This window comes from Protopterus annectens, chromosome 11.part0 (genome assembly GCF_019279795.1).
Source record: "Protopterus annectens isolate FY-2018-M chromosome 11.part0, PAN1.0, whole genome shotgun sequence".
Taxonomy (NCBI): Eukaryota; Metazoa; Chordata; order Ceratodontiformes; family Protopteridae; genus Protopterus; species Protopterus annectens.
Genome location: NC_056745.1, coordinates 680758361 through 680780436, shown reverse-complemented (window position 1 = coordinate 680780436; position 22076 = coordinate 680758361). Strand labels below are relative to the sequence as shown.

General features: G+C 43.5%; 1 protein-coding gene across 1 annotated transcript in view; it reads right to left on the bottom strand.

Moving 5' to 3' along the window:
- POLR3B (RNA polymerase III subunit B) overlaps window positions 1-22076 on the bottom strand; it is a gene marked incomplete in the record, with an annotated part of 1742661 nt that overhangs the window by 1652904 nt on the left and 67681 nt on the right. The window contains 1 exon segment of the mRNA XM_044088141.1: window positions 11290-11365. Within this exon segment, the coding sequence (XP_043944076.1) occupies window positions 11290-11365 (76 nt within the window).

The following is a 22076-nucleotide window of genomic DNA, read 5'->3' as shown; positions in this document are numbered from 1 at the left end:
GTGGTGAATGGTTCCTCTTGTCGTTGTCAGGTCCAAGACAGAATATAGAATGCTCTGTCTCACTAAGATACTTCTTAAAATATTACTGCTGAGATAGCTTGTCGAAGGACATCACTTCTTGTTATCTGACTTCTAGTTCCCAGGAAAAAAAAAACATTGCTAAAGCTGAGAGGACTCAGCACCTACCTGTAAAAATACACATACAAGGGCTTTTGCTCAGATCTTAAGGCAGGTGCTGGAAATCATAAAACAAGTGCATTCCTTCCTGCTTTCAGAGTAGCAATTAGTTCACCCCAAAGACAATACAGAAAGCCTCCTAGTACAGAAATTGTTTCTGGCTGCAATGAATCCTGTGAGACAGCCTCTTTATGGCCTAGCCTATAAAGTAACTTCAGCTATTTTCTAAGGTTTGCTGGACTGAGATTAACTACCTGTATTCCAGTTTCCACTGTTAAAAGTATACAGATTTAAGAAGTTACAATACTGCATGCGCATTTCTGCTCTTTTCCCGTAGGGCACACTGTGGATACATTTTAAACAAGCACTTTACAAATACATTTTCAACACAAACATCTATACAAATAAGTTTGATATACACATGACATACAGTTCTAATACATTTGTAACACCAGCATCTTGTATAAATTAGTTTGACATTCACAAATGACATCATTATTTACAAAATTCCAGCGAGCTGTGCTGGCAGTACCTCATTTTGTCACACCAGTTTTTTTAATATACTGCTTGCTGTGTATTTCAGTGCACTTTTCATGCTTTGGTGTTTCTTTGGCTACAACTAGTTTTGTGTGTAGGGTCTTTAACCTGTGCAGTAACTACAGTGCAAGTGCCACCAACAACCTCTATAGGATTAGTTTTGGTTGTATGAGAGTTTTACCTCCAGAATTAAAGTGTATTTACACCTCTCGCATACTTTGTTTTAGTAGGTTGTCAGTGTATATGAAGCAATTGCTATAATGCCTCCGAATACCCCATCTCAACCAGACTGGCCAGAGAGAGAGTTGGGAAGTGCATATCCATGGCTACTTATCTACTAGGGAGGTGTGAGGGAAAGTTAAATACAGTACAGAGTTGATTATCCGAATGTCAATTATCCGAAACATCAATTATCTGAACGCAGCCTTCCAAAGTTTTTGGGTAGGAAAAAATCATAAAGTCGGAAAATGTAAACGTTATACGTATTTGCTTGTGCATGTTTTCTGAGCTTGTACTATAATATACAGTATCACTTTGTACTTGCACTAAATTTGTTTTATTTTTCTTGGTTAATGTTCATCAAAAACAAACATTTCTAGAAGTTTTTATCTGGTTCATTTATATGCTTGATTATCCGAACTACCCTAGGCCCCAATTATTTCGGACAATTGAGACTACTATATTGAATAGGTCAGTAAAACAAGGAACTTGATTAGCAGCGTTCAGCTATATGCAAACTAGATGTTCTAGACAGTAATGCCAACAGTGCAGACCACAAACCTTCTTCAAAGATAACTAATTTGAAGCCCAAGTACTTAAATCAAAACCAAGAGGCTTAAAATAACAGTTATAATGTAATCGGGTTGCTAACAAGCAGTTACAAATGCAGCTAACTAAATGCAAATGAACACTTATTTAGCTATTTCCTGCATGTTCTTAAAGTAGGAAGAGGGACAGACAGCAAAAGCAGCTAAATATATAGGATTTGTTTTTAAGTGGGAAGGTAAAAAACAGAAGAGAATTCAAGTTTTAAGAAACTAACGGGAAAGGCCTTCCCAGTGCTCAGTAGAATGAGCTGATGAGATGACATTGGGAGGAGTGTCCAGAATCAGATTTATAGTGGGGGCAGACAACTCAAAACCCACCAAGTTTAAAAAGTATAACAGCGGCAGGGTGGGGGCATGGGAAAAATCAGACAAATTAGCAAAAGTCAGGCAGAGAACAGCAAATCAAAGAAGCAATACAGCTAAATAAAGATGCTGTGACGCCCGTGCAGTGGCCCAGCAATCAAGGAGCCTCAATCCTCACCACTAATACCAGAGAGGGCATCTCATATGAGAGGAAAGGATAAATACACACAGTAAAGTGCAATTTACCTTAAGAGCATACAGAGATCACAAGTCAGTCCGGGGGCTGGTTGCTCCCCAGGTACCCAATAAGACTCCCCACTGGCACAGCTATAGGGTCCAGATCTCAGCCTAGCTGGGCAAGCTAAAATCTCCAGCACCCTCTCTGTCCAACCAGTGCTTCATGTCCCTGCCCAAGTAGCTGACACACACACACACACACACACACACACACACACACACACACACACACACACACACACACACACACACACACACACACTGAGATAAGAGTTTACACAACCACATAGACACTTCTGGGGAAGGCTGGCACAGGTTCGCCAGCTGTGCCCCTTTTACCCAGACTATACAGTAGTAATTACTGCCACCACCCAGCTAATATTTATCAGCTACTCAAAGGCCCTTAAAAGGGTGTCCAATTATTACTGTGCAATATTATTATCCAACTGGTAAGTGTGACTACAGTCAATGCTTATTAGAGTGGCTATGTACAGTTTTACCAAAGGCATACAAGTACTCTAAAGAGCTTAAATTATCTCTACACAAACCAGCCACAGTTAAAATGGTTTTAAAATATTTAATAATAAATAATTAAAACCACAAGACAATACTTTCTACTATACAGTGCTAGTCAAAAGTTCAAAAATTACACAGAAATACTTAAAATAAATCAGTAGTACAGTTCTGACATCACAGAAAAACAAAGTCTAAACTTTCAGACAAAAACTGCATTTACATTCTTTTACACTTACAGCAATAAAGGGCATTCCACATGTAAATTCTGATAATTAACTTTAGCCTTAAAACAATAGGCAGGAAGCCTTCATCTAGCCGGACTGGAGCAGACTTGTAAAACATCAAAGGCAGTGATGAAATAATTTTACTTTCAAAGGACCAACAAGAAATGCTTGACTTGGCTTTCTTTACAGCAGATGCCAATGTTGCCACATTGTTAAGTTCAACATTCATATTTAAAAATGATAGAATTATCTGCACAATTCTATCTGGCTAGGCTGGCAGCCTTCACCCATCTCTACCAGTCTTCGCAGATGCCACTAAATATGTGCATTTAAATGAGGAATGCTCACCCCACTAATTAGCTGGATGATAAGTCACTGTCTGCAAAAGAATTCTCTTCTAACTGACGCTAGCAAAGACTTCTTGAATTAAAAAAAAACAAACAAAAAACAAAAAAAAAAAAAAAAACTAAAACAAAATGCAATAAGAAAACAATAAAGCATGGAAGTAGCCAAACCTTAAATGAATAACTTTCAATCTAAGATCAAATGCACACAAGAGATTAGCAATAGTAAGGCAGCAACTAACTTTTGCAAACTATTCTTTGAATTTTCAAAGACTGATGCATTTAAAAGATTTTTCACCCTATATTCTACTTTTATAAGAGCAAAGATACATAAAATATTTTTAAAACACCTTTAACTGAATTATCATTTGTGACATAGGCAAATTTACATTTATACTGTATTAACAAACATACTTCACATACATTGTTGTTATAAGCTTTAGAAAGTTGCTAGAATTACAGAGTTTATATAGCATGCATTTTCTGAACGATATGAAGACAAACTCAAATACCTACCCTTATTTAGTGACTTCAATACTCAATGATTTGCCATAAAATCACACATTTTAAGGAACAGACCAAAATTAAAGCAAAACTCCGGACATTCTGTGAAATTCTGCACATTTGGAGGTATAGTCAGCCATATTATTGGTCAAAATCTGTTTACCAACAAAATTTGGTTGACTAAATTGATGGTCGACAGGAGTACAAGATCGCAAAGTTCTTGATGCAGGGAAATATGTCTTTCCTCTCATGATCATGCAATATCAAAGTTAGTATACTTAATTAGGAGATGGTGAGGTGGGGATGCAGGGGTCTTGCCACTAGAAAAACAAAATATGTTTTATTCTATTTTTTCTATTGAAGTTTTGCATGCATAGACAGTCTATCAGCACATGCTTAGAAGAGTATCAACATTTGAAAAGTCGATGTTTCGTAGTCAACTAAGTAAAAATGTGATAAAACTGCAAGAACCAGGAGACTGAAATAAAAGGGCTGGCTGAGCATGAGGCTTCTCAAGAACAGTTTCAAAAAACAGTATCACTAGGACAAAGTGAGCAATGAAAACTTTTAGTTATGTACTCACCATAACTTTAGATGTTTGGGATCCATCTCGCCTACATTCTGTACTGATGGGCTCGGAGCCGATCCCTCGGCTCTGACTCGGCACGCTTATGCTATAGAGCGAGGCCTCTTATTGGCTGAGCTATCTTTATCCCAGGATGCACCACCACTGATCCCCCAGATCTTGTTTGTCCGCATTCATGCACACATGCACAACTTGTTTATATAACATTGTTAGATGTTTCAAGATGAAACAGGATTCGGACCTTCTGATATCCTCTGATCTCCAAGGAAGGGGGAAGGAGGGTGGGTTATTAGGAATGTAGGCGAGATGGATCCCAAACATCTAAAGTTATGGTGAGTACATAACTAAAAGATGTTATGTGATCCTATCTCGCCTACATTCTGTACTGATGGGACAGCGCCCCTAGCACCTAAATCCCGGGTGGCTCATTGGAAAACACTCCTGAGCACTGTGGAACCAAATGAAGCTCGTCCTCTAGATGCCACGTCCAATTTGTAGTGGGAAATAAAGGTGTGCGGGGAAGACCATGTAGCCACAGCACAAATGTCACTAATAGCAAGCTTAGAATGAAATGCTATAGAAGTAGCCATAGCCCTTGTAGAATGAGCTTTGACAGAGGTGGTAAGCTCTTTGTTAGAATAAAAATAAGCTTGAGTAATACAGTCCCTGATCCATTTGGCAATAGTGACCTTTGTGACAGCTTTGCCCAATTTATTGTCTGCAAAGGATACAAACAACTGATCTGTTTTCCTTGATTGTTTGGTCCTGTCTAAATAAAAACGTAACTGCCTGTGGACATCTAGTGTGTGGAATTTGAACTCTGCTTTGTTAGAGTATTTTGGGAAAAAAACTGTAAGCTCTAACGATTGTTGTAAGCAGAAACTAGAACAAACTTTAGGGACAAAGGAAGGATTTGGCCTGAGGGATACTCTGTCTTTGTGAAAAACCAAGTACGGGGGGTTTACTGACGAAGCTTGAAGCTCTGAAACTCTTCTGGCAAAAGTAATAGCCACCAGAAAAGCTGTCTTCCATGATAGAAACTTTAGATCACATGTAGCTGCCGGTTCAAAGGGGAAAGAAGTCAAGGCACGTAACACTATATCGAGATCCCATGTAGGTGCAGGATTAGAAATCGAAGGTCTTAATAGAGCAGCACCTTTCAAGAAGGTCTTACACAATCTGTTGCTCATTAAAGGTGGGTCTATCGATTGGTGAAAATTAGAAATTGCTGCCAATTGTACCTTGATGGTAGAAACTGAAGAGCCTTGATTGAAAAGAGAAGTTAAAAATGTTAGTACTTCCGCCACAGGAATAGAAATGGGGTCCAGGCCCCGGAGTTGAGCCCAAATAGCAAATCTTTTCCATTTGCTAGAATACAGTTTCTTTGTAGCAGACTTATGGGCCGAAGACAATATGTGTACAACATCTGGATCCAATGTATGACTCCTAACTATAGTCGGAAGAGGAGGAGCCAAGCCGTCAATTTTAAGGTGTGTAGGGACTGGTGGAATAGTCCCGACTGATGAACCAGTAGGTCTGGGATCTGATCCAGGAACCATGGACCTTCCAGAGCATATTTCCGAAGATAAGGAAACCATACTTGACGGGGCCAGTAAGGAGTAATTAAGATCATTTTGCTCCCCAAGAGAGATGCCTTCTGAATCACCCTGGGAAGGAGAGGAACTGGAGGGAAGGCATAAAGCAAGCCGGTGGGCCAAGGACAGACTAGCGCGTCCATGGGGCTCTTCCCCGGAGCCGGGGTTAGGGAGAAGAATTCTTTGCACTTCACATTCAGAGCAGTCGCGAATAGGTCGCAACACGGAACTCCCCATTTGTTGAAAATCTGACTTGCCACTGTCATATTCAGAGACCATTCGTGGGGAGAGAGGATGGTTCTGCTCAATCTGTCGGCTATCACATTGGACTTGCCTGGTATTGAGTAGCCACTAGGAAGAGTTTGGTCGAGACTGCCCATTCCCAAACTCTCATGGCTTCTCTGCAAAGAGGGTAGGATCTGGTCCCTCCCTGTTTGTTCAGGTACCAGACAACTGACATGTTGTCTGAGTGAACAGCAATTACGCCCTGAGGGAGATAATCGTGAAGGGCTTGAAGAGACAGAAGTACTGCCCTCATTTCTAAGATGTTGATATGAAGTAAAGTCTCTTTCGGGTGCCATTTGCCTTGGACTGACCTGCCCAGGGAATGCCCCCCCCACCCCATCTGGGAGGCGTCCGTGGTCAAAGTGGCCGCCGGAGGAGGTAGAACAAAGGGTCGTCCCTGATCCAGATTGGAGGGCACTAGCCACCAGCGAAGGTCCCGTTTGCATGTTTCCGTGATCCATATGAGGTGACTGAGAGGGAGTTCCTGAAAGGACCACTGAGCTGAAAGATGCCATTGGAGAATTCTCATGTGCAACCTGCCAAGGGGACTAGAAGAACCATGGCGGACATAGATCCCAATAGCTGCAGGACCATTCTGGCTGGGGCTTTGGACCTGGGAAGTAAGGCTCGAACTTGAGTCTGTATGGTTTGAATTCTGTCTGTAGGTAGATAGACCCGCATTTGGTTTGAGTCTATCTCTACCCCTATGAATCTTATTCGTTGAGATGGCAGCAACACAGACTTTGTCCAATTGAAGGTGATTCCAAGGGAGTTGCCCAGTGATACAGTGGCTTGTAGGCTCCGCAGTAGTAGATGCTTGGAGGTGGCAGTTAGGAGCCAGTCGTCTAGATATGGAAACACCTGGAATCCTAGACTTCTCAGGTGAGCAGTCACGACTGCCAAGCACTTGGTGAACACCCTGGGGCTGTGGTGAGACCAAAGGGCAGCGCGCGGAACTGAAAATGACTGCCTCCTAGGCTGAAGCGCAGATGTCTCCTGGACGCTTGATGTACCATGATATGGTAATAAGCGTCCTTGAGATCTATGGAGCACATCCAAACACCCTTCTCCAGCAATGGGAGAATGGTTTGTAGGGTGACCATCCGAACTTGGACTTTTTGACTGAACGGTTGAGGATGCTGAGGTCCAAAATGGGCCTCAAGTCCCCGGTCTTTTTTGGCACCAAAAAGAATCTTGAGTAAGTCCCTAATCCGATCTGGTCTCACGGGACCGGTTGGATGACTCCTTTGCAGCAGCTTTAAAGCTTCTGAGGCTGCAGTATCCCGCTGACTGGGTGGCGGGTCCGGGATTTTTGGACTGAGGGGTGAGAGAATGGGATGGAGTAACCTCCGGCGATAATTCAAGCACCCATCGGTCCTGAGTGATACCTTCCCAGGCTTTAGGTGCTTCGAGAACGACCCCGACTGGCTCCGGAGCAGGACAGCCGGCCCATCCCTCAGGGACGATGAAAGGCTGAAGAGCCACGAAAGGACTCCCGGTCTCCAGTGTTGCGAGGGCCTCTGCCGCCTCTGGGACGGCGTCTTCCGGAAGAATTTCCTCCTCTGCCTCTGGAAGGGGAATCCTCCTGCTGCGGGGTAAGGCTTCTGAGATCTACGGAACCACATCTTCCCTCCTCTTTTAGCCTTGGGATAAGGCCGAAAGGGAGTGGAAAATCGTGCCCCTCGGCAGTCAGAGTCTTACCCTCCTGTTCACAGCGGGTTAGTGTGTCCTTTACCTTGGGTCCAAACAGGGAGGACCCATCAAAGGCGTCGGCAAAGGAAGACTTAAAGGCCTCCACGAAATGACACAGGCGGAGCCAGGCTTGTCTCCATAGAGCAATGCCTGTACCCGCTCTACTCCCCTTCGGCCGCATAAGAAATGAGCCTCATGGACGAGTTGAAATGGACGACATTGTAGCCAGCTGAGAGCCAACCGTCTGGGCCAGCTCCTCAGGCAGGTTACCCAAGAGGGTATCAGATAGCTCCTTAATCAGATCCCTCTGAAATCTGGTAAAGTGCGTAAGGTAGTTCAAGGACCTCAGTGTAAAGGCCGCTGAACTGAGGGTGCGCTTTCCGTACCGATCCATGCTCCGAGACTCCTTATTAGGAGGATGGACGGACGTCCAAGCCTCTGCTACATCTTGCTGAGTAGCAGATGCCACCACCAAAGCATCTACAGCCACACCTTTAGTTAAAAATTCTTTTCAGGGGGTGCCGAGAGGAACTTGTTCGGACGAGCAGGCACCGGTTCCACAGAGTCTGGGTGTTCCCACGCCCTTCGACAGATCAAATCCAAGAGCTCATTGAAGGGCAGAGACACCCAGGAGGCGGAGGGCTGAGCCCCGAAGGCCTTCAGGAACACTGACTCATCAGCAGAGGGAGGTTTGGACTGCCAGCCGCCTCGTTGTTTTAGGGCTTCCAGGATGTCCGCAAAGGAGACATCATCCGAGGACGACTTTGGGGACCCCTCTGCATCATCGAGATCAGTGTCTGATGTCAGAGACTCATCAGGGGAGTCAACGTGCTTCCTCTTGCACGATCTCTTCCTGGGGGGTTCTTCCGAAGAGGCTTCAGAAGGACCTCCAGGAGGGGGAGAAACCCCAGCGGGGGTAACCTGAGGCCCAGGGGCTCCGCTGTCTAAGGACAGGGGAACTGCCAAAGACCCAGTCTCCGTATGCAGGGATGGCGCTGGGGAAACCGTGGAGGTAGCCAAGGAAGATTTGGCTAATGCACTCCTCATAGCCCTGAAGGCGGGACCACCAGAATCCTGGGAGGGTCCCACCTCCGTGGCCACGACAGTGGACGGCACTCCCGCCGCCGACACACCAAGAGGGAAACTTGGGACTGAAAGCACCAATCCCGAAGCCTCCCCCCCAGGGCCGAAGGAGGAAGTCAGTGTACTGAACTCCGACCCAAGAGCCGGAGTTGGAGCAAGGGTCGGGCCCGACCCTAAAACCTCCACCGGTTCCATCAGTGCCGGCTCCAACGGTGCCGAAGCTGTTGGAGGAGGAACCACAGTAGGGGAGTGGACCATCGGCTCCGAAGCCGAATGGGCTGGAGCCGAAACTAGCTTTTGGAACACCGGAGACTGGAAGAGTCTAAGGAGCACCCTGTCGATGTCCGAATCAGACATCTTGGATGATCTAGAGGATACCGATCGGGCCCGAACCGATTTCTCCATCGGCTCCAAAGGGCTCTGGGACCGGCTCCGAATGGACTCTACCACTATCGGCTCAGAGGGAGATCTCAAGGTAATTTCCCCTCGGTGCCGATAAGGACTTCGGCTCCGAAGGGGAAGAGTCTGAGCCGGTAACCCTTATCGGCTCCAATAAAAGTGGAGCCGATGAGGGTGACCCGCCTCTCGACGCTCCAGTCCTCGGCTCTGAAACCAGAGGGGTCGAGGCTGGAGGCATCGAGGCAGACCATTCTGCCCTCGGCTCCGAAGTCCGTGGAGCCGATGGAGAAGTCTGCTTAGATCTTTTTGCAGTCGGTTCCGACTGACTGGTCGGAGCCAACGCTTTCTTCTTGAAGGAGAAGGAGAGGAAGATAAAGCCTCCTCGAAGGATGGCTTGATTAACCCCTTGAGGATTAATTTGTTCTTCCTCTCCTGGAGGACTCGATGAGAAAGCGTGGCACACACTACACGACTCTTGTAGGTGCTTGGCACCTAAGCAATAGACGCACGAGGAGTGGTCGTCCGTTATGGACATTTTGAAACCACACCTCGTGCATTTCTTAAACCCGGAGGGTTTGTGTTCTTTAGACATAGCCAAAGTCAAACAGTTGTCTACAAACAATCAAAAAAGAAGGGTTACAGCAAGTAACAAAATCCCTACTTTAATATTTTAAAGTTAAAAAATATATATATATTTTTTTTTTTAAATACAGTAAGAAACAATTTTCTATAGAAGAAGATAGATAGAGAGGGTCAAGACCCTCTAACTTAAACGGGTACTTGACCCACACACAAAACCAAGGTAGTAGAAACAACAGGGGAAGGCCCCTCTAAGTTAAACGGGAAACATTCCCTGACAGGAAAAAACACTAAATCCTCTACCAAAACTACCAATACACGTTTGTACAACAACAAAATAGCAACAATAGCTGTTAAAACAGCTTTTGGGTTTAAATTAAGCAAATTTCTGACAGGAAAAAGCCTAAATAAATAGTACTTAGCCCAGCCAAGTTGAGACCACGTCTAAGCTTTGTAAGCGGCAAACGAGATCTGGGTGATCAGTGGTGGTGCATCCTGGGATAAAGATAGCTCAGCCAATAAGAGGCCTCACTCTATAGCATAAGCGTGCTGAGTCGGAGCCGAGGGATCGGCTCCGAGCCCATCAGTACAGAATGTAGGCGAGATAGGATCACATAACATCCTAAGATTTTTTTACTGTGCCAAGGAAAATGGAAAATTGTATTAAATTTTAAGGTAGAAATAAACAAGTGAATTGCTGCTCCACAACAGGACTTGTTAACTGACATGAACCATAATCTTACCCCCAATATGCTCTATAGACTTGCTCTGGTGTTGCTGGGCCAATTGTGGATCAAGGAAATTTTTTTTTTTTTGCTTAACCCACTTTTCCTAAAATGTCCTGATGAACCATCACAGCTAAAAACTTTATTTAAAAAATATAGAGAGAGCATAAAAGACTTCCAATGAAAGAGAGCTCTAAATGATTAGCGCTTTTGTTGGAAGTCTTAAGTTCTGTCTCTATTTTTTAAATAAACAGAGTTTTTAACTGTGGTGGTTCACCAGAAGTTTTATCTACGCCTATTTATTTTTGCTCTGTCTGGTGCACCTTTGGCAGTTTCTAGTTTCTCTCTACACTTTTCCTAAAATGTTGGGACTCATTATTTGGTCTCCTATTAGGAAAACAATTTATTTCTTTATTTTTGTTTATACAGATAGAACACTGAAAATAATTCACTGATTTCTGGATCAGCCCAGGACAGATAAGTAAATGATGCAAATCAAACAACGAAACAAAGTAAATAAAATGTCAATGTAACTACAAAGCCATGAATGCGTAGTGATGCATTTCTCAGATTACAAAACAGATATGCAGCGCAGTGACAGTGCAAGTCATCTGTACTGTGAAAACAAAATGCATTATATTTTCAAAACAGGATTTTAGCCTTCCAAATCACATACCTCATGTGGAGAAACTGGCCTGGTTACGTTAAAACTTTCCTCCACATCTGGAATACCTACATAAATATTGAGATACCTGTAATACAACACAGAAGTAAACTGTTGTGCATTAATTCAGTGAAAGAAAAGAACAAGCAAAAATAATAACCTTATGCGCCTAAGGTGTTGACCTCAGAAAATGTATATCAAACTAAGTTGGCAGAGCCCCACCGATTAGAACACTCTGACACAATCCTTGACATACTCAAACAATAAAGCTCACAAAATCTAGTTCTTCACTTCCACACACAGGAAACAAATTTGTCTGCTTCACAACTCTTAACATTTTGCCAATCACATTTTTCCATTTGCCATCACTACTAAACAAAAGGAGACTTTACTCCTCCTTCAGCTGAAATTTAAAAGTTCTGTGAACAGGGGAAATGAAGACAGCAAATACGCTCTACTACTACATCCATCAGGAAATACTGATGTCTTTAGAGAATCAAACCTTACATGACAATTAAATTACTTGCTTGAAACTAACAGATGAATTGTAATGCAGTTTTCTTCTTAAGTTGTACTGCTCTGCCGTTTCACACTTTTCAGAAAAAAATGAGGCCTTCCATGTGGCCCAAAAAAGGCAAAGCGATCTAACATCCCCACAAAATATGATGGTGGATATTTAGTTTCACTTTTTCCATATTCACAGTAATTGTAAAAGTTACATTCAGCTGAAGCATATTTAGATTAAAGTTTCCTTTTAGTTCAAAGCAACAATCAAGTAGAAAGATGTTATTGAAAATGTTATTTGTTTCTGAAGTAGTAAAATTTGTTTGAAATTGATTTTTAAAGAGAAAGGAAAGGCTTCAACACAGTGTACTGTGTTGAAAGAAATTGTATAGTACTATTAAACTAAGTGATCTCATCTCACCTTATCAACAAAGAAAAATTTACAAGGAAACACTGACATGGTAGGGTGTATTTGCTTCAAATACTAATGGTTGTTTCCTTCAGTGGAATAGGAAATTACTCATTTTCATTTTAGACACATTCCTGGTACACCTTTGTGTAGACTTTCATTTAACATCTTAGCATGCTATAACATTTTCCATGTCCATACATGAGAAAAGCTTGACTTTCTACTGCTGTTGCATCAGAGTAAATCTTAAACCATTCATGAGAAAAAACAAAGATTCTTAAAAAGTCAGCAAGAATGCTTATTTGGCAAAGATTTTGTCCAATATCGACAAACACTGGTAATATGAAGTATTTTCCTTGATTTATCGGTTATAAATACTGAAACACTACATTCTTAAAGAATACCTAGTTATAAAAACACGATGTAATAACTTCCACTTCTGAACTAAAAACAATTACGCCAGATAATGCATATTTAACTGCCTGCCGTGGCATTTACAGGTTTTGGTACTTGGTAAAATGATACATGCATCTAATTTTAAAGAAATCAAAGTTTAACACAGGAAACTATGACACCCCCATGCAACTGATGGAGTAATTTTGCTCTGAGGGACCATGAAATCAGCATGCAGGTATATGCTTCCAGACAGGACTATTTCTATTTTTTTTTCTTTTCTTTTTTTTTTAAAACGCCGGTCCACATTTCTGCTGCTGCATTAGCTTTGTTGTGCTTAATTTTTATACAGTGCTACAGTCTTTCCTTACTCGTATCCACTCTTGTATTTTAATTATCGATCTGCTGAGATTGGCCTAAGCATAGAAATCCTTCAAATGCATTCAAAAGGGTGAAGTAAGAATAGTTGTGTAAAACCTTACCATAACCACAAATGTCCTCTTCCATGTTGCAGTATTCTTAGTGTGGGTTCTCTGCCTCAGGCAACCAGAACGCTGACTCCTATACAAAAACTTAAGTCTGGTTGCTGTTGGTGCATGGACGTCACATGCAAAGTGATGAACCAGGAGCCTTAAATGTAACGTTTGCATGCACAGACCTTAGAACTAACTGCCCAGTCGGACAGTGGACTAGGTAGAGCCAATATGATGTCCTCCAGACTGGTGAAATGCCACAGACTGCCTAGTGAGACCATAGTCTAGGAGGTGCCCTAGGGTGCCCGATAGACAGGGGAAAAGATGGTGGGCGGGAAGAATACTGCAACATGGAAGAGAAGGACATCTATGGTTATGGTAAGATTTTACACAACTATTCTATGTCCTTCTATTCCCATGTTGCAGTATTCTTAGTGTAGGAGAGTACCACAGCTTGGGAAGGAGGAAGGGTGGAGATAGAGTTAGCCGATTCCAGAAATCTCTGCAGGATTGCCCTAGCGAAACCTGCTCTGGCTCCGAAGATATGATCCAATTTGTAGTGTCTGATAAAGGTGTGTATAGTGGACCAGATGGCTGCCTCTAGGATGGAAGCCGTGTTCAGGCCTCTGAAGGAGGCTTTGAGGATGCTATGACCCTAGTGGAGTGCGCTCTTACCCCCTGAAGTAAGTCCTTGTCATGGTAGGAGTAGCAGAAGCAGATGGTTTGTTTGGAGACTGCCTTGCCCAGGGATGAAAGGATACAAAGAGTTGATTAGATTTCCTTATGGACTTAGGTTTTGTCCAAATAAAATCTCAGCTGTCTGTGCACATACAGAGGATGGAGTATTCTATCACCGTCATTGGCGGGACAGGGAAAGAGGGTGGGGCAGGTGGATTGACTGAATTAATGATAGCTCGCCGACCACTTTGGGCATGAAAGAAGAGTTGGTAAGCAGGGTCACACTGTCTGCGAAGATAGTATAGGAGGGACAGGCCAATAATGCTTGCAACTCTGATACCCTTCTAGCGGAGGTGAGAGCTACCAGCAGGATTGTTTTCCATGTGCACATTTGTAGTTCTGAAGAAATGGCTAGTTCAAATGAGGCCAGTGTGAGTTTTTCTAGGAAAAAGTTTAGGTCCCAAGGCAGTGGAATGGGCTTCTTTGGTGGCCTGATATGCAAGACCCCTTTCAGGAACAAATTAACACCTAACCTGGAGAGTAAAGGAGGGTCTAAGGGTAAGCAGGCAGAGACTGCAGATAGGTGGACTTTCACAAAAGAGTATGAAAGGACTGCCTTGATAAGTTCACACATACAAGCCAAGACTAGAGGGACATCCACTAGAAAAGAGATACCCATGTCTTTGGAGACACCATTTGGAGAATCTCTCATTTTAAAATGTAGGATCTCCTTGTGTTAGGTTTCCTGGCCTCCCTCAGGAATGAAAGCATGTCCTCAGAGCAGCAGTGTCTGAAGGGTATTAAAAGTTTATCACAGTGTTAGACATAGCATTTCCAGGTGAGGGTGGATGAGTGTTCTCTTCTGCTGTGCGAGTACGTCCACCTTGTGGAGTAACTTGTGGTGACTGCCCTTGGCAATGGAAAGTAGAAGGGGGAAACCAATGCTGCCTTGACCAATAGAAAGAGTCACCAGCAAGATTTTTGGCATGTCCCTCCTGATCTTCGGAAGGACCTTTTGAATGAGAGGAGGGGGGGCATACAGAAATCATCCCTTCCATGAAATAGTGAAGGCGTCCACTCTCCAAGCTAGTGTGAAGTGGTCCTTGGTACAAAATTTTTCAGTTGTCTGTTCTGGGGGGAGGTAAACAAATCTATTTGAGGTGCACCCCACTGGTGGACAATGTCCACAAAAACTTCTCTGTTTAACATCCACTTGTGATGCAGAGAGGATGATCTGCTGACAGCATCTGCTTGGTGGTTCTCCCAGGATGGTATGTAGGCTGCCTGCAGAGATTGTTTTTGGAGGCTAGGTCCCAAATCTGGATTGCAAGCCAGCACAGGATATAGGATTTGGTCCCAGTTTGTTGATGTACCACATGACTGTGGTGTTGTCTGTGAAGATTTGAAGGGGACCTGGATGAAGAATGAGAAGAAAGGTTTTTCAGTGTCAAAAGGACTGCAGTCATTTCTCGGACATTGATGTGTTTTTTCTGGAGGGGTGACTAGCAGAGTTCTTGCATCTCGAGGCCCTTCATTATAGCCCCCCCAGCCCAGGTCTGATGTGTCTGTGTGCATGTACTGACATGGTGTGGGAAGCTGAAGGGGAAAGCCCTGGGTTCATTTGAACTTGTTGGATTCACCACCTTAACTCTTGCCTTAAGGCAGGGTAGGAAGGAAATCTGGAATTCTAGAGGGTGGTTGTGTTGGGACCACATGTTCTTTAGATACCACTGTAGTTTTCTCATGTGCATCCTGGCTAATGGTAGCATAGGAATGGTGGCTGCCATAAGGCCCAGAAGTCGCAGGAACTGTCTTGCTGATAGTTGGTGGGCATGGAGCAGATCCTGGAAGTGGCCTGTTAGAGAAAAGCACTTGCCTGAGGAAGGAATGCCTTCATCAGGTCTGTTGGGATCCTGCAGCCCAGAAAGATTTTGTCTTGCTGTGGTGTCAGGGATAATTTGGGGAGACTGAGGGTGAACCCCTGACCCTGAAGCAGAGACATGGCAAAATGCAGACTTTTTTTTAGGGAGACTTCGTTTTCTGTAAGAATGAGTGTATTATCTGGGTAGGGGTAGATCTGAATGCCCTCGGTTCTGCAGTAGGTTATGGCTGGAGCAAGGCATTTGGTGAAGACCCTGGGTGACTGGATAAACTAAATGGCAAGGCAGCAAATTGAAGGTGAGAACAGGACCTAGTGAAACGCAAGTACTTTCTGTGAGAGGGTTTTATAGGGATGTGGAGGTAGGCCTCCTTCAGGTCTAGAGTGACCATGAACACCTATGCTGGTAATAGTGGAAGTAGGGTTTGGAGGGATAGCACTTGAAGGATGGGACTTTTTAGGAAGAGAGTTAGAAAAAACAAATCCAAGATTGGCCTCTGTGGCCCCTCCTTTTTTGGTACTAGAAATGTCCTTGAGTAAAAGCCTTTTCCTTCTTGTCCTGGGGGGCAGGTTCCATGGTTCCATGTGTCAGCAGAGCTTGTATAATACCTGAAATAAGTGTAGTTGGTATTTGGGTGGGAATAGGATCCCTCCGAGAAGGGGGCCATTCTTTCCAAGAAAGGAAGTATCCCTCTTCTACTATTGCCAGAACCCAGCGATATGAAGCAATTGCTCTCCAGAGGGGCAAGCAATGGGAGAAATGGGCTGACAGGGAGAGATGGGCAAGGCAGTCATGCATCGTTGGTGCCATTTCTGACATGAAAGGGCTGTCTGGGGATAGGTAGAGAAGAGGCTGGTCTGGTAGAGGTCTACCTCCTGGTTCCTCTCCTATTCCCAGAAGAGGGGATAGCAGTGGAAGGAGTTCTGCTGAAATAGGTGGCCTTAGATGGATAGTTTCGGTAGTATTTAGGTACAGGGGATACCAGAAGGTGCTTAATGACTTGAAACTCCTTGCTTTTCTCCTGAAGATTCTTAAACAGTTCAGCAGACTGCTTCCAAAACAGGAGGTTGTGGTCTAGTGGATCATCAAGAAGTCTGGATTTGAAATCCTCAGGCAGGGGTTGAAGTAGAAGCCATGAATATCTGCGGAGCACCTCAGTAGATGCAGCAGATTTAGCAAAAGCCTCTGCTGCATAAATGCACCAAATTGAGTGCCTGGCCACCTGGGATGCCAGAGACAGTTTTGATGCTACCTCAGTCTTGTTAGGAGAGTCAGACATGAAGATAGGAGTGTAGATGCTTGGGATATCAAGTCCAAGGCATATTTAACCATATGGGTTTGGTAATTAATAGTTCTGAAGGCTAAGGTGGACGAGGTGTACACTTTCCTTCCTAGCTTGTCCATGTTTTTGCTACCCTTGTCAGTGGGCAGAAGGGACGAGGATAGGATCAGTCTTAACTGCTTGTCTGGGGCGGAGCTACAGCAATCACTGCAGGGTCTGCCAAGGGGGACATCACAAGAAATTTATGGTCATCGGGCATCTTGTAGAAACGATCAGGTCTCTTAAGAGCAGGTGGCTGAGAATCAGGATTTTTAGATATTTATGTAAATGCATCCAGGTATGCAGGTATAACAGGGGAATGGCAGATGGTGAAGGAGATTCAATTTGCAATAGCACAAAATATCCTGTTTGAGTTTGTCATTTGGAAAGTATTTCATTTGAAATATTCTTTCATTTTAGTTATGATCTCCCAAAAGTGGTCCTCAGCAGAAGAGTCCCCTTCTATGGATTCCTCATCAGGGGAACAGTATTCTAGAGGTAAGGCTATCTGTACTGAATAGGTAATAGACTCATCAGCTGAAGAGCAGTTCTTCCTCTTCTTCATGGGAAGTGGGAAGGCAGGCCTTGGGCTTAGCACTGGGATAGTGGAGGGAAAGGAAGCAGAGGGCCCAAGGGCCACAAGGCCTGCATCAGGGACGGAGTAAAAATGATTGCCAGTCAGGAAGTCCCTAAGCAGAGAGAGACAAAGGTTTACTTTTCCGTTTTCTTTTTAAAGGAGTACATTTGGGAAGAGGAGGCGGCCTAGTTTCAGGAGCTTGAGCTAAAGCAGGGGCTTCGGATTCTGGCGTCCGAGACGGGCATCCGGTAGATCCGGATTCCCCCCTCAACTTCACTCTGTGAACATGCTGGCCAGTACTTGAGAAACAGCTGCCTCAAGGGAAGCCAATGAAGCAGACAGCTCTAACAAACATCTCTCAGCCCCTATATTGGTGGCTAGCGAGGCGTCAAATGATGGAGAAGCAGGGTAAGCAGGCCATGAAACCTTGGGGCATCCAACTCAGGATCCATACTAAGCATGAATTTTTAAGTCTCTGGGTTTTCCAAGTAAACATTAAGGGCTGCCAGATGGCATCTAAGCATTTTAGGGATGAAGGACTGGCAAATGGCACAGGCGGTATGGTTGTTTTCCCAGCCTACACAATGGTCATGGGCGTCTTTATGCGGAATTTGGCATCCACATCGGCATTTACCCTTCTTAGTAGACATCGGCTAAAAACAAAAGCACAGTTGTGTACACTTACCATAAATGTAGATGTTACTTGCAGTCATTACAATTGGGTAATCTGCTGGCAGGTTGCCCTCAGTCGTCCTGAATTCCAAAGTCTAGGGTCCTGCGTTGGATGCAGTCTTCTCTTCCATGACGTCAGGTCGTCAGGGGTATAAAACATGCAGCAGATGCCATTTTCTTTAGTTTTTCTTGCCCCCGATGTCAGGTGCCCCCAAAAAGGTAGCAATATTATATATATGTCTATATACATGCATCAGTATAAACTTTACCTTCATCTACAAGCAAATACACCACATAGATTGTAGAAGATAGTGAAGGAAAGAAACTGTAGAATGACAGGGGGATGGCAGGAGGCTAACCTGGACTGCAACAGTGAATACACTAACATCTACATTTATGGTAAGTGTACACAACTGTACTATGTTCTTCGTGTTTCACTGTTGCAGTCATTACATTTGCGCAGAATCCCAAAGCTATGGTTGGGAGACAGGAGCTAAACAGCATTAGGTGCGGCTATAAGGCCCTGCAGCACTGCAGTGGCAAAGCCTGCCCTGGACTTGGTAGAGAGGCAAATGGTAATGCTTTGTAAAGGTGTGAACAGAACTCCAAGTAGCAGTCTCTAGAACGTCTTTGGTTGGTACTCCTCTGAGAAAGGCTGCTGAAGTAGCTGCAGCTCTGGTGGAATGAGACCTAATGCCCTTGGGCACAGGTTTACCACGGTGTAAGTAGCAGAAATGGATGCAGTGGCTTATCCACTTTGAAATTGTCTGCTTTGAGATGGCCTTTCCTTCTAATCCTGCAGCATATGACACTAGTAATTGCTCAGTTTTTCTTAGAGCTTTAGTCCTGCTCAAGTAGAATCTTAGCTGTCTGTGTATGCCCAAGGAATGCAGAATTCTCTCCCCTTTGTTCTGCAGATTTGGATAAAAAGTTGGCAGATTAATTGTTTTGTTAAGAGCCACACTGCAAACTACCTTAGGCATAAAAGTAGGATTTGCCCTCAGACACCGTGTCTGGGTAAAATATGATAAAAGGCTCTACAGCCATGAGGACCTGTAGCTCTGAAACTCTTCTTGCTGAAGTAATTGGTAGTAGCAGAGCTGTCTTCCATAAGAACTATATCAGCGGTAGCAGCTGGTTCAAATGGAGGCAGGGTGAGCTTTTCCAACACATAATTGAGGTCCCATGCAGGTAATGGTGATCTTCTAGGAGGTCTTAAATTTTTGGCTCCAAGATACTGCTTTAGTAAAAGATGAGAAAAGATTGGTGGCTCTGTACTGTAATGAGCCGAAATGGCAGAGGCATGGATTTTGATCGATGAGAAAGATAGGCCTTTGTCAAGCATCTCAGTTAAGTATTGTAATATCTAAGGAATATGTAGTTCTGCTGTATCAGTTCCTTATGCTTGATTCCAAGCACAGAATCTCTTCCATTTGTCAGCATAAGATTTTCTAGTACTTGGCCTTCTGGCTTCCAAAATGACATCCATCACAGCTTTGCTAAGAGGTGTTGGTATGATTACATGATTAGCCATGCTGCCAGGTTCAGAGTCTGTAGTGGATTGTGCAGGATCTGATTGTTTTGCCAAGTCAGTAGTTGTGGTCTTTGAGGCAAGGTCCAAGCTGGGTATTGAGACAAGTTCCGTAGGACTGGGTACCAGTATTGGTGGGGCCAGTCTGGGGCAATTAATATCATCCTTGGCTTTTCTTGTCGGACTTTTAGGAGGACCTTGGGTAGAAGAGGCAGAGGAGGAAAGGCGTAAACTGACAGGTTTTTCCAACTGAAGGATAGGGCATCCACTTTCCATGCTTGTCTGTGATAAGTCCTTGTGCAGAATCTTTTCAATTGATAATTTTGAGGAGAGGCAAATAGATCTAGGTTTGGGCTCCCCGATTTCTGTGTTATGCTGAATACTTGTGGATTTAGTTTCTACTCGTAAGGATCCATAAGGTTTCTGCTTAAATCATCTGCCAGGGTGGGAAAAGAAGGCATCAAAATAATACCAAGATGCATAATCCCACCTTCTTGCTCTCTTACAGACAGTGTCTTATATCAGGTGACACTGATAATGGACAGACGTACTTCCAACACTGGTGGGTGAAGGGGACAAAACTTCATACATTTTCTGTTGTGGAACTCTCATTTATATGGTTTACATTTCCTGTATGATTTTCTGGCTCATAAGTACCTACTACCCTTTCTTCTGTGTAGTTTTCATTTGATATTCATAGCTCGTTACAATGTTTTGATGTTATCTAAAACTGGTCATCTTACTCAAGAGACTTACTAATTAAGAATGCATATCAAGGGGTATAATGTAGGAAACAATAAGACTGTCCAAGATGCACTACAATGAAGAAATTAACCAACTGTTAAGCTGTTATCCAGATTTTTTTTTTCAATTTTATAAAAAAGCTACACAATAAATGATCAGCATCATGAGAAATGTCTTGATGGGGAAAAATAAATTTAATTTCACTGATCAAAAATGCAGTACAATGCAGATGTCTGTCAGCTAGGAGTCATTATGATGTCCTGCCCAACAAAGCCATAGATGAAGCCAGAGTCCTGGTAGAGTGGGACTTCACCCCATTTGAAATACTTTTGTTGTGGTGGGTATAACAAAATGCAATAGTCGCTTTGACACAGGTTGTCCCTTCTTACCATCACAAGACATTAACTGATCCAAAGATCTCAAAAATTAGTTCTGTCAAAATAGTACGGGAGTTGTCTGTGGACATCCAAGGTATGGTGTATCCTTTTCCCCTCATTTTTAGGTTTAGGAAAGAAAATGGGCGATGGATAGCTTGACAAAGTACACTAGAATATCACTTTAGGCAAGAAAGGATCATTAGTTTTCAAAGAAGCCCTATCCATATGGAAGATGAGATGGGGCTGACTCACCATAAGAGCTTGCAAAGGTCTAAGCATTCAGTAAAACAGTTTTCTATGTTAAGAATCTCAAGCCAGGCAGGTAGCTGGTTCGAATGAACAAGTGCTAACATCTCCAACACAAAATTAAGATCCCAGGAACAGGCCACCCAGTCTTCTTGGAAGCCTATTAAGCAAGACCCTTTTTAAAAACATTTGAACATGAGAATGCATTGAAAAATGAAGATCCATGGGCAGAAATGCTGAAATAGCCAAAAAATGGACCCTGGGGGAATATAAAAAGATGCATGACAATGACTCGCATAATTATAAAACAAGAGAACAACTAGCTCTGCAGAGGTGATAGTTATTTTGTTGGCTCCAACTAGGACAAACCTTTTCAATTTGCTAATATGATTTTCTAGTAGCAGCAGTCTTTCTTGCCTCCATTAGTAGCTGCTGCATATCAGTAAACATATGCCTTAAGTAAATTAAGGCCCTATCATCCAGCCAGTCAACTGAAAATGATCAGCGTCAAAGTGTACTGAACACACTGATCTTGTGCAAGTAGATCCAGTCTGTGAGGAAGCTTCTGGAAACTGCACCAGCCATTTCCAAAAGGGAAAACCACTGTTGCCTGGGACTGAAGACCATTTCCAAAAGGGAAAACCACTTTTGCCTGGGACTGAAGGCCATCACAATGATCTTGGGGATTCAGAAGTACCCTCTGAATTAGTGAAAAGAGTGGAAAATCACACAAATACACCTGTCAAAGGTAAAGAAAAGGTATCCAGCTCCCAGGCCTTCTTGCACGAAGTTCTAGAGCAGAATCTTGCCAGGTGATTGCTAAGAGATGAGGCAAAGAGTCAAAGAGTTGAGAATCTTGATCAGGGCAAGCACCTATTTTACATTTATGTACTTGTGACTGTCCTCGGTGTCCCAAACATCTTTTACTTTTATCCCTCCTGAAACTGCTTCAAGCAGAGTCTATACTGTCTGTGGTGACAGACTGCTTTGGAAC